General features: G+C 34.3%; 2 protein-coding genes across 2 annotated transcripts; one reads left to right on the top strand and one right to left on the bottom strand.

The window, feature by feature from the left end:
* Positions 1 to 6,880: 6,880 nt before the first annotated feature.
* Positions 6,881 to 8,499, top strand: LOC132165735 (leucine-rich repeat extensin-like protein 6). The gene has a single exon (XM_059576411.1). It carries the CDS (start codon positions 7,094 to 7,096, stop codon positions 8,372 to 8,374), a length of 1,281 nt encoding a protein of 426 aa, XP_059432394.1. The 5' UTR covers positions 6,881 to 7,093; the 3' UTR covers positions 8,375 to 8,499.
* Positions 8,500 to 9,821: 1,322 nt separating this feature from the next.
* Positions 9,822 to 11,445, bottom strand: LOC132166581 (acid phosphatase 1-like). The gene is made up of 3 exons (XM_059577426.1): positions 11,010 to 11,445; positions 10,419 to 10,628; positions 9,822 to 10,327 (listed from the first exon to the last, which is right to left on the bottom strand). The coding sequence occupies exons 1-3, from the start codon at positions 11,393 to 11,395 to the stop codon at positions 10,150 to 10,152; spliced, it is 774 nt and encodes a 257-aa protein (XP_059433409.1). The 5' UTR covers positions 11,396 to 11,445; the 3' UTR covers positions 9,822 to 10,149.
* Between the last annotated feature and the right edge of the window lie 663 nt (positions 11,446 to 12,108).

Raw genomic sequence — 12,108 nt, 5'->3', positions numbered from 1 at the left:
GTTGGGGATAGAGGGAAATTGAGAGTATGGGAGTGGAAAATAAACAAAGAAATCAACTTGTCTCGTCCTATCCTTTATTTATTTATTTTTTTGAAACATATCATACTCATTCATTGATAAAAGTTGTGAGCCTAAAGCTCTTACAAACAGAGCAAAAAGTTCTGAAGTAAATCATAGCCGAAGCTAAAGATACAGTCACCAACAACAGACCAAATCAACCAAAACACAGCATCCGCTAACCTATGACTAAATATCAAGTTGAAAACTCAGATCTGCATCAAACAGACACCATCTAATGCATAGGTAGCGCTTATTCCTCGGCCTTGAGAGCAAAACCCCCTTGCCAATACTTATTCCTCGGCCTTGAGAGCAAAACCCCCAAGCCAATATTTATTCCTCGGCCTTGAGAGTAAAACCCACAAGCCGATACTCATCCTCCTCAACTCGAAAGCCAGGATAAATTTCACATCCACAACCCAAAGGTTTGGACCAGTAATATCGGGCAGCAACCGGGCGCAACAAAGCAGGAGGAGAAAGCCTTATTACAAACATAAATAAAACCATACAGGGAACAATAAAACTAATGTAGGAAAAGAAATTACTGCAAATAAAACCAAATACAAGGGAACTCAAAGGAAATATAAAACAGAAAAACAACAAAACAGGAAAATAAGTTATAGGAGTGTGGGATGAGATTGCCTCTTTTTGGATTTAATTGGAATCCGAGACCCGTAGGATTTCTATGGTTACAATGTGTGAGTACATTATATGAAACCACTCATGCATTAACTTTGAGTCTATTAAAGTTTATAAATTTCTATGGTTGATGTGGAGTGGTTTGCTGGGGTGTTTAAGCAATTTTTGAGTCTTTTCTGCTTGGTTGCTGAGGTTTCTTTTGCTCTGTTTCTGCTTTTTGGTTAGTTTGTTTGTAAGCTTTTGGTTAAGTTTGTTCATAGTATTGATAATCTAGTGTTTTGATTAATTGTGACTATTTGAGATGGAATAATTTTGGCTATCCAACTGTACTAAAAGTCTTTTGTGTGCCTAGATTAAAAAAAATATCAAGCTACAGTTTCCTTTATTTGTTAAAGTTGAAAATCGTCATAATTAGAGGACATACATTTTTTTAGTTGGATCTAAAAAATACATCAAAAGACTTTTCTAGTATCAAGCACTTTGCACTTGGTTGCTGAACTTTTATCATTTTTCCACATATCATATTATTGCACTGCTTATATGTGAAACTTAAATTTTTTGGAATTTATTAATCATTTGTCACAGAGAAACAATTCATATATGATATATTGCTTATTGCTTATTTTTATGTTGTTTGTAGATGGATGAAATAATTCTTTCGACAGTTACGACCATAGTTGCATCTGTTCTTGCTTGGTTGGTGGAAGGTTCTATAGATCGATTAGGTCTATTCATCGATGTTTTAAGATTGTACTTGGAGGAGTCTTGATGCTATATAAACATTTAATTAAACAACCTGATGTTTTTGTGGTTGAATTTTAGAATTCATGGTATTTTTTATTTTTTCAAGCAAGATGAAAGTAATGTACTTGCCCTTCCATATATATCAATCTTCCTAGACGTGGAATATTCGTAATATTGATATATGGACATTTTTAGGCACAATACTTTCAAAATACTTTTTTTTTTTTTTTTTTGTGAAAAAATAGAAAATTCAAAAATATTCTCAGATAGGTTGATTGTTTTTGTCAAATTTTAACAATCAAACATAAATTATTTTATATTAATATTTTTATATTTTGACTAAAAATTATATTTTATAGGTTAATATAAAATATTTTTAAAAAATTAAAAAATTTATTTTCAGTATAGTTGAATAGTTAATATAAAAATTAATAGTTTTTTAAAAATATTTTTAAAAATTAAAAAAATTAAAAATTGTTTTTGAAAATATTTTTAAAAAAAATTGATTTTCCGTGCGCGTAGTAAATACCGTAAAATATTTTCATTGAAAAATATTTTCAGGAAAAATGACTTCCCTGAAAATATTTTCCAACAAAAAACCATTTTACGTCAAAGAGCCTTACATTAACTTCTTTTCTTTTCTTTTCTTCCTCCTCTTAAATAAAAAGGTTTGCCAAACACTATCAGAAATTTCAAAAAACTGAGATTTTACCGGAGAAGGAGGGGTAAATGGGTAATAAGCTAAGGACTATCTCCGACATGTTACATGTTCCTATCCAAAGTCAGTACTCTATTAAACTGCTGAGTTCATGTTCCTTTTTTAATGCCATGACACCTACTTCTCTGAGCAATACAATCAATGCTCAGTTTAACCGTACGCCAAGCTTTAGAGTGGATGAAAGGCAAAAATAAAAAATATAAGGCTTTTAAATTTATCTCATTTCAATTTGGTGCCGCACCCGTCAAATACGGTGAAAATTGTAGACGTTTTGTCAAGTTTAACTGAGTTATTAAGACATTAGTGAAATTAAATGTAATTAATGCTAATAAAATTGAGAATTCTTATTTTAAAAGTCAAACTCTCATCTTATTATATGCTCAACAATTTTAGAGATTTTCTTGAAGTCAATAACCACCTGCCACTAATGGTACTCTACAAAAGCTTTCACTTTGAAGCACTGATAAGAGTCTATTTGAGATTGCGTTTGAAAAATAAAGCTTTTAAGTCAAAAATAAATTTTGAACAAAAGCTTTATTTTTAAGCTTTTGTCAAAAGTGTTTTTTGACAATTTTTTAGAGCTTGTTTGGAATTGCGTTTGAGGCTTAAAAGTGCTTTTAACACTCAAAAAAGTCTATTTAAAGAAAAAAGTACTCGTTTGGTAAAAAAATTAAAAACATTTTTATGGGTCCAAAAAACCTAAAAATGGTCAAAACGCACTTTTGACAAAAGCTTAATTTCTTTTGTCTAAAAGCTCTTTTTAACTTAAAAATTCTATTTTTCAAACGCAATCCCAAAAAGACTCTTAGGCTTTTTGGACCCTTCAAATTAAAGCTCTTTTAATTTTTTTAACAAACGAGTACTTTTTTCTTCAAATGAATTTTTTTTAGTATTAAAAGTACTTTTAAGCTCATAAAACACAATAAGAAACAGGTTCTAACTCTTTCTATAACTGTTCTGACACTAATTTTAAAACTGATACACTAAAAGCTACAAAACAAATCAAACATAAAAAAAACATTACACACATAAACCCATCACAAATCAAATGGGTGTGAGGTGAAAGGTAACTGGAAAAGAGACATCCATTATAAATGGAGTTCAGTCAATCCTGAAAAATTTACTGATTTACAGTTACAGCTACCCTTTTGATCCATTATGACAGCCGAGCTACCATTGATGGAAATATTAAGAAAGCATTGATTTATAAAAAAGAAATGGAAAATACAGCTTACACTATAATGAGAAAGGTGTAAAGGAATGGCAGACAAGTAGAGAGCATTGACAACACCTAATCAACCCAGTTACCAAAACACGCATGCTTCTGCCTCAGCATAAACTGAAAGGGAGATGAGGCCCAATGCCAATTATGGCACAACAATAACATCACCATCGTGGACTTCTGCAACCACAAAATTAAACAACACCAGATCAACACAAATACTATATACTATTTTTTTTTTTTTTTTTTTGGGGTCACATATCAGAGCTAGCTATGTTACATTATGGTGGAAGGGAATGGGAATCGCACCTGTTGAGTTGTCAGATATCGAATTAATAGTATTGAAATATTTTGATAAAAAAAAAATCAATATACGAATAGCAAGAATCGACAAAAAGTTGCAGAATCAAGAGCGATTAGGACCATATTGCACATTGTTCAGTAAATCAAGCAAAACTTTTGTTATGAGTATTAGAATCACACATATGATCAACAGAATTCAGAAAGCGCCATTTTCAGCCTCAAATTTCTCCTTTTTTTTCTCTCTTTTTTTTTAACACATTTTGTTCGGGGTGCATAATCCTGAAAGGCCATATCTTTTAATTATAACGTCTTTTTAATTATTAAAAATATAAGTATTGTGATATTCTCTAAAGGGTATTTAGTTCACTTTCAAGGTAGCTCAACATTGATTGTTTTGTACAGGTGAACTGATCATTAAATTTCCATCTAATTTAGCTACTCTCATTATATTTTCCATGTTTTTTTTTCGGGGATATGTAGCATGTCCTAATCATTTACTACAAATCTATTTACAAACTAATACGATGATTTATAATTAGCAAAAATAATTAAAAGAAAATTGACAAGTTAGCCATTTTAAATATTTCACCAATTATAAAGAGCAACGTATATTACAAGGCAGAACCACCTCTCGCGTTGGGGACACTAGACCGCCAAATTTTTTAAAAATTCTTAAAAATTTTAAAATACATTTGAATTTAATTTTTTTTATGGGTTAAATCCCCCAAAAATATTATTATTTTTTTAATCTCAAAAAACCCTACATTCTTTTTTTTTTTTTGGCCCCGTTTATCAATTATCAATACAAGCACACCTCTAAAAAGCATAGTATAGGGTCACTTGTAGCAGTTGAATTTTAATATAAGATTTTTTTTTTGGGGTTCATTTTAGTAATTTCCTTTTTTTTTTTCTTTGGTTTTTTTTGTTTGTTAGTTAAATTGAGGTATGAGTGGGTGGTCCATGGAAGCTAGCTGCCGTCCAATAGAGAGCTCAAAGTTGTAGGCGCTTCCATTCCTTTATAGATTTATTTTCACGTGAAGCTTTTCTTTTTTAATGATGAGGAACCCAATTATTTGTTTGTGTATGGTAGACAGTAGAGCATATGTTCAGCACTGTCGCACCATCAATGCCTTTAATCTATGAAAAATTAACTTGAATTTATGGTTAAATTAAGTATTATTTAAATATTTAAATTTATCAATTTATGTCGGCTTAATTTGTTAGATAAGCGGTAATTTAACATAATATCATAATAATAAAAGTTCTGAGTTCAAATTTCTTTAGGTTTTTATTGATCGCTTGATGTTCATCGGGCATAAGATTCTAAAATGTCTCTAACACCGACTAAATGATCGACAATGTTGCTCCGACTACGACTAAGAGTGTTTTAATCATGAATCATTTGTATTAGTGTCTTCACTTACACTGCTATTTTGAATAGAAACAAGACTATCCATTGATTTACTTATAATTAAACCCCAAACTTTAATTTGCTTGTATCAGTTTGGGAATTATGCAGTCTTGGGTTGTTTTCAAATGATTCACATTACTCAGAGGTCAAGTTGACAGTTGGGGCATGCTGCAGATTCACTTTTATTGATCCATTCCCCACCCTCAGGCCTCTTCTGTCATTGTCTGGCAACCATTTAAGTGAAGCCCTATTTCTCATCTTCCTCCTTCCATCACATACTTGGAGCATTTATTGAAGTCCTATCCTGCTTTTATGGTGCATATATGGTAAAACTACATACATACATGACATTGAATTTGTCTGTAGATCTAGCTTATAGGTGCTGAGCTGTAAAAAATATATGTATATTATGCAATTTTTTTATAATTTTTCTGATAGTTCATATTTAATTTCAAATTTTTCAACGGTTCAAATTTAATTTTACTCTCTCTTTCATTCAAAGTTTTTGTTACAACACCTGAGCCAAATACTCATAACATAAAGTTCTATTAGTTCAATAGTTTAGAATACGTTCACATGCTTTAATGATTCAAGAACCCTATAATCACGTATAAAGTCCAATATCTCCTAATATGAAATTAATGTAGAACTTAACTCTTACAAACTTCTTTATAATTCATCAACTCTCTCCATGTGTCAGACCAACTTGTGTAGAAAACATGGCAAGAGTGTTTTGTTGCAAAATACCCACTTGGACAAAGATGTTTTCAGAAAAATTTTCATTTTCTGTGAATAATAGAATAATTTATCTTAAAAAATCCAGTATTTAATAGTCAAAATGGGTTGATCCTCAATCTTAATGTATGACAAGGCAAAGAAATATCATTGTAGGATCATTTGTCTTTTTTACCTTAGTATTTTAAATGATAATAATCTATTGTAATACAATGTTGTTGTGCATGTGAGTGTTCACATCAAGGACCAGGACCAGGGTCGTGCAAAAGTGCAACACTGAAAATTCTACTTTGTCGAGTAAATTAATGCTGAACTCACCCACCTGGGCCACCTCCACATGTTGTTTCACCATTTTATTATTATTATTATTATTTTGGGTCTAAGAAATTAAATACAAAAAGTAAAGAAAATATAGAAAAAATTACACTTATTCTGGCTCTCTAATTTCCACTCAATTTTCATTGTGCTTCAAATTTTTGAAAATTACAATTAACTCCTCAAACTTCTCGTCTCTTTCACTTAAAAGTTAAATCCTTCCGTTATAATTTTTTCTTAAATTCAATGGAAAATAGGTCACGTGTGATACACGTGACGTAAATATCTGTTATACTCCTATTAAATTATGCCCTTAGATTAAAAAAAAAAAAAAAAACTCCATGGCCACGGGTCTTTGATTGTGGAGACCCGCGACCTAGTTTTTGGCTTTGAGTCTTTAACCGTGGAGTTATAAATATAACTAACACGATATTATTTAGTTCAAATGAATTAGAGAGAATCTTAATGAGGGTCAAGTTAAAGGATAAGATAATTTAAGGTTCAATTGTAACTTATTAAAGTTTGAAATAATATAATAAATTGAGTGGTAATTTAAGAGGTAAATATAATTTCTCTAAATCTCTAAAATTAATAAAATGGGCTAATTTTTTTTTTTCCTCCAAATAAAAAATTAACAAATAATCCAAAATACAAAATATTCCTTAAAACATAAAATAATATCTACATTTATATGACATTAAAGGCCATTTCACCATATATAACCACCATATAATATAATCATCACTCACGAGTGAGCACAGTAAAAGCAATTATGGACAACCTCGGGAGTCAAGATGTAAAGATAGACTAAGAAAGAAAGAAAACAGGGCCCAGTTTTCTTGCCCGGCCAATTAAACCCGACATTTTCTCTCTTCAAACGCTGCTGATCCTTATTTTGGACAACCTTTACAAGCCATTGAAGCCAACCCATCATTCATCAATTAAGCATATGGGTGTCTATCCTCCGCTGAAAATGGAGAAGAGCTGGTGTCTGGCTGTTATCCTCCTCCACATAATTTCAACGGAAGCTGCTTTTTCTGTTAGCGGTGGCGTTGGTATTGGCGTTGGTATTGGCAATGTAGGTGGCGGTGCTGGCGGACCGGGCGGTGGAGGCGTTTGGATTGGCGGTGGGATCAACGGCCCGGCGCCGTCTGCTTCTGGGTCTCCGGTTTCAAAGCTCGAGAGAGCTTACACTGCTCTCCAGGCATGGAAATCTGCAATCAAAGAAGACCCAATGGGGATTTTAGACACTTGGGTCGGCTCCGATGTTTGTTCTTACAAAGGAGTCTTTTGTGCAGATTCTCAAGATGAGATGGATGCTTCGCCTGACCCTGTTGTTGCCGGCATAGATCTCAACCATGCAAATCTTCAAGGCACTCTCGTCAAGGAGCTCTCTTTCCTCACCGATATCTCTCTGTTTCACCTCAACAGCAACAGATTTTCAGGCACTGTTCCTGACACCTTCACAGATCTCTCATCGCTTCAAGAGTTAGACCTCAGTAACAACCTCTTCTCAGGTCCTTTCCCTGCAGCTACTCTATACATTCCAAACCTCGTTTACTTGGACATCAGATTCAACAAATTCTCAGGCCCCCTTCCTGAAGATCTCTTCAACAAGCAACTTGATGCATTGTTTCTTAACAACAACCAATTTGAAGGCGAACTCCCGCAGAATCTGGGGAACTCTCCAGCGTCTGTGATAAATTTAGCTAATAATATGTTCACCGGAAACATCCCGGCTAGTTTTGGTTTCATGGGTTCTAAACTGAAGGAGATATTGTTTCTGAATAACCAATTAACAGGTTGCATTCCCCAGGGAGTTGGGCTTTTCACAGAGATGCAAGTTTTGGATGTAAGCTTCAATTCGTTGATGGGTCATTTGCCAGACACCATATCTTGTCTGGAAGAAATTGAGGTTCTCAATTTGGCACACAACAAGCTATCTGGGGTTCTGCCAGACGTGGTTTGTTCTCTGAGAAGCCTTGCGAATCTGACTGTTTCTTACAATTTCTTTTCTGGGTTCAGCCAGGATTGCTCCAACCTATTCGTCAGGAGTGTGGGCTTCGATTTCTCTGGGAATTGCATCCCTGGGAGGAACATGCAGAGACCTCAGCCAGAATGCTCTATCATTCCAGGAGGTAACTTGATTTGTCTAAGAATCCCTGCTGCTGCAAAGCCTCTTGTTTGTGGGTCACTGGCAAAGGCTAAACCAAGCTCCTCACCTCCATGAGAAGAGAGAAGAGAGAGAAAGAGAGGTGGGTTGGTGATGGCTGTCTGATTTTTGAATACTAGCAATCAAAATATTTAGAGCTTCCTAATTTATTTCTTTATGAAATCAGTATATCTAACTTATCATATCTGTCTTAAGCCTATAGGATATCTAACTTCTTGAATCTGCTAATGCTAATTAATGGGTATTCGTACTTCAAATTCCAAAACAATTCTTTTTTATTTTTTTTTAATAAAACAAGATCTTAGTGATGAATATAGAAATGGGTACTTGCTTTGTCACGTGATATCTGTGTGTGTCATTTTGTGATCTCTGTGCAAGAATATCTGGTTATCTTCTCCATGAAAAATTCTAAATCCCACGCCTTCAATTGCGGCATATCTTTCCTCTTCCGGTCTTCGCCATAATTAAGCCTAGGAAAACCAACCAAAAGGGTGAAAGCAATTCTTCTACAAAAGTCTATTAAATTAGTAGGGGATAAAGCACACAAATATCAGGAAATTTTTTTAAACTTATTTCAACTAAAAGATAAGACTTATTACTTATTAAAGTAGGTCGAAGTAAATTTCTGCAATTTCCTGAAACATGTGGTTATTATATTTGTTTGATAAGGGATTAGTTATTGGAAGAAATTCTTCTACAAAGTCTATTAAATTTGTTCCTACGACTTGGGTTTCTTTTTTTTTTTTTTTCTTCTTTTGGGCCTGAACTACTTAGGGTTAGCTTAATCCTATTAAAAAAGGAATTTGGATGGAATTGGGCCTGCCTAATGTAGTACAACTAACACTGCCTAGGCCATCAAGTTATAATCTTGAAAGCTAAAGGTCAAAAGGGTCTATCACTTATAACTAGGGCTAACATTTTTTTTGGGGGGACATGTCCGTACAAGAATAGGTAAGAGGATTTGAACTAGTAATCTCCCTTCATGAGGTATAGTCTCCATCCAATTGAGTTACCTCTTTGAGACACTAGGGCTATCATTTATTGACACAACTTGCAAACTTATTGTAAAGCCAACATGAAATTAGTGGGTTAGGATTCAGAGGTCTCACCCGTATAATTAAATTGGTGAGATTAAGATTGATCTATATAATTTTATAAATATGTCTGGACACAACTTGAACTCGATACGCGACATAAGATTTGGTAAGTTTTAACACAGGCGAATTCAACACAAACCTAACTCGAAATTAGAGGGTTACGGTTGAAATGTTTGACCTGTATTAAATGGATCGAGTCAAGGTTAACCTATATAGTTTTATACCCATGACTTAATATAACCCAAATTCAACATACAAATATAAATTGTCACCCTTACCTGAGTGTAACAACATGAGCACAAATTCTCCTCATGACAACAACAACAACAGCCACCTCTCAACAGGAAAGAAGCCGGATTTAGTGAAAATTAGTGGTAGGAAGAAATTCCTTCGAACACAAATTTTGGGATAAAAATTCCACATGCCTTTTATTCATAGACTTGACTTCAAATAGAAAAATTACAAAGACATAAACTTGGAGATAAACTCCATACTAACCTTCCTATATCTAAGGGATAAGTTGCAGTACAACTCAACTCAGGAGTTAAAGAGACATAGGAGAACAGACACCTATTATTCCCTTCATCCTTTACATTGCATTATTCGAATAAAACATGGACTAAAATAGACAACTTAGTAACATAAATAACAACATGAGTAGGCGGGAGGCCTAGGCATGCTTTATCCCTAATTAGCCACGCATTATCATAACAAACATCATTGTTTTGATGTTTATTAAGAGATATAATACAAGGGATCTGGAATTTTAAAGGACCGATTAGCCACGGCATAGCCCAACAAGTCACTCCACTGGTCCCCGGAGTTTCCATGAATCCTATAACCTTCACTTATCAGCTCCGCTCTCTTTTCAGATTTATATACGATTGCCTTTTTCCCCTCATCTGAAGTTGCCCTGTTTCATTTTTTCTCATCAATAACACAATTATAATTAATATCTCTCTCTATCAATGGCCATTGTTTAAAATATATATACATATATATACCTCAAGAAAAGCGTTTCCCAGTCGGTGTAGCCAGCAGCTAAAAGATTCTTCACTGTCACATTCCTCTGATATTCATCCCGTCCAGTTAACAGAACTATCGTAAACCCCAGCTGTTGGAGCTCTTCGTACAATTTCAAACTTGGTACTAAAGCTGGTGCCTCTCCCGAAGCCACCCATTCGTCCCAAGATGTCTCGTTATAGGTCTCTGTTCTATGTATACAACAAGATCGGGTAAATACTCTCCTCAAAATATCAACCACCAACATGATTATGTATATTCTTAAAGCATTGATGCATATATATATATATCAATTACAGGTTTAATTGTTAAAACATGGAACACGTGCAATAAAGATATTCTCGAACAGTGGTCTACCAAACGTGCAGTCCAACGTGTCATACTTCAATTGGAACATCGCGACAACTAATAACCTAATTTTCACGTGCGCACAGAAACCGACCACCGTGCGACAAAAGAGTTAAATATTACCTACCTAACTCCCAAATAATTCGGGATCAACGGTCCAATCATAGAACAAAAGAAATCATTAAACAAATCCAACAGTCACAAACAAACCATTCAGAGCTTACCCGAACCCGATCGTCGCGTAGTACGGCAGGTTCGAGAGCAGGGTCTCATCGATGTCGAACACCCACACGTCCTTCCCGTCCCCGGCGAGCTCCACTGTCTTCGCGAAGGTGAGCGAGACCGAGGCCACGAACTCTAAGTCGGATTGGTAGCGGTAGCCGGTCATGTAGTCCTGCACGAAGCTCTCGCACCTCTCGGGAACGGTGGACCAGACCCCGTAGTTGTTGGTCTCGATGGAGAGCCTCCAGCTGTCGCAGTAGAGATTGTCGTCTATCTGGATTTTGCGATCGCCGGAGACAACTTGGATGATCGAGTTGGCAACAGCAGTGGAGACAATGCAGAGGAGGAGGAGGAGGATAGTTGGGACGAGGGATTGACCGGAAGCCATTACCAGAAATCCAAGGAACTCAGAAACCAACTGAGAGAGAGATTTGGGATTCTTGGTTCTTGGCTCTAGTACTTATAGTCATAGAAAACACCTTTTGTCACGTGTAAAATCATATCATATCATATGACATCCGATAAACATCCAATAAAATGGTGACAAATAAGATATCCGTACTTATTCATTATCGGCATGGACTGCATACGCCGATACTCGTACCGATTTTATAAAACTTATGTTATTGTACAATAACACTATTATTTTTTGCCCATAAAATTTTAGATGGTAAGAAATTTATGAGTAAAAAATAATATTTTTATTACATTATAGTATATCTCATTTTAGAATATGCGGATGCCTACCGTTCATATATATTTATATTTTTTAATATTTGTTGAATTTGTATTTTTTATATTTGCTGAATTTATATTTATATATGAAATAATTAATAATAACCGATTTATTCGCCGCAACATCTGTGCATGAAAACATCATATCTTATAAGCAAAAGAAAAACTTATGGACAACAAAAGAGACACTTTCCCTTTCAAGAGACCTACTGGCTTTTTTTTTTTTTTTTTTTTTTTTTTCATAAGATTTGGTGCTTGCATGCATATTGTATGAGAGGTGCTTCTATACAGTTAGGGCAAAAAATAAGGATTTTTTGCCTACCACTCACAATTTTACATATTAGCAATCAAAGAAAAATGTAAGAA

The sequence above is a fragment of the Corylus avellana genome, chromosome ca11, assembly GCF_901000735.1.
Source record: "Corylus avellana chromosome ca11, CavTom2PMs-1.0".
Lineage (NCBI taxonomy): Eukaryota > Viridiplantae > Streptophyta > Magnoliopsida > Fagales > Betulaceae > Corylus > Corylus avellana.
Note: the sequence above shows the minus strand (reverse complement) of the source record. Positions and strands in the feature narration are given on the sequence as shown.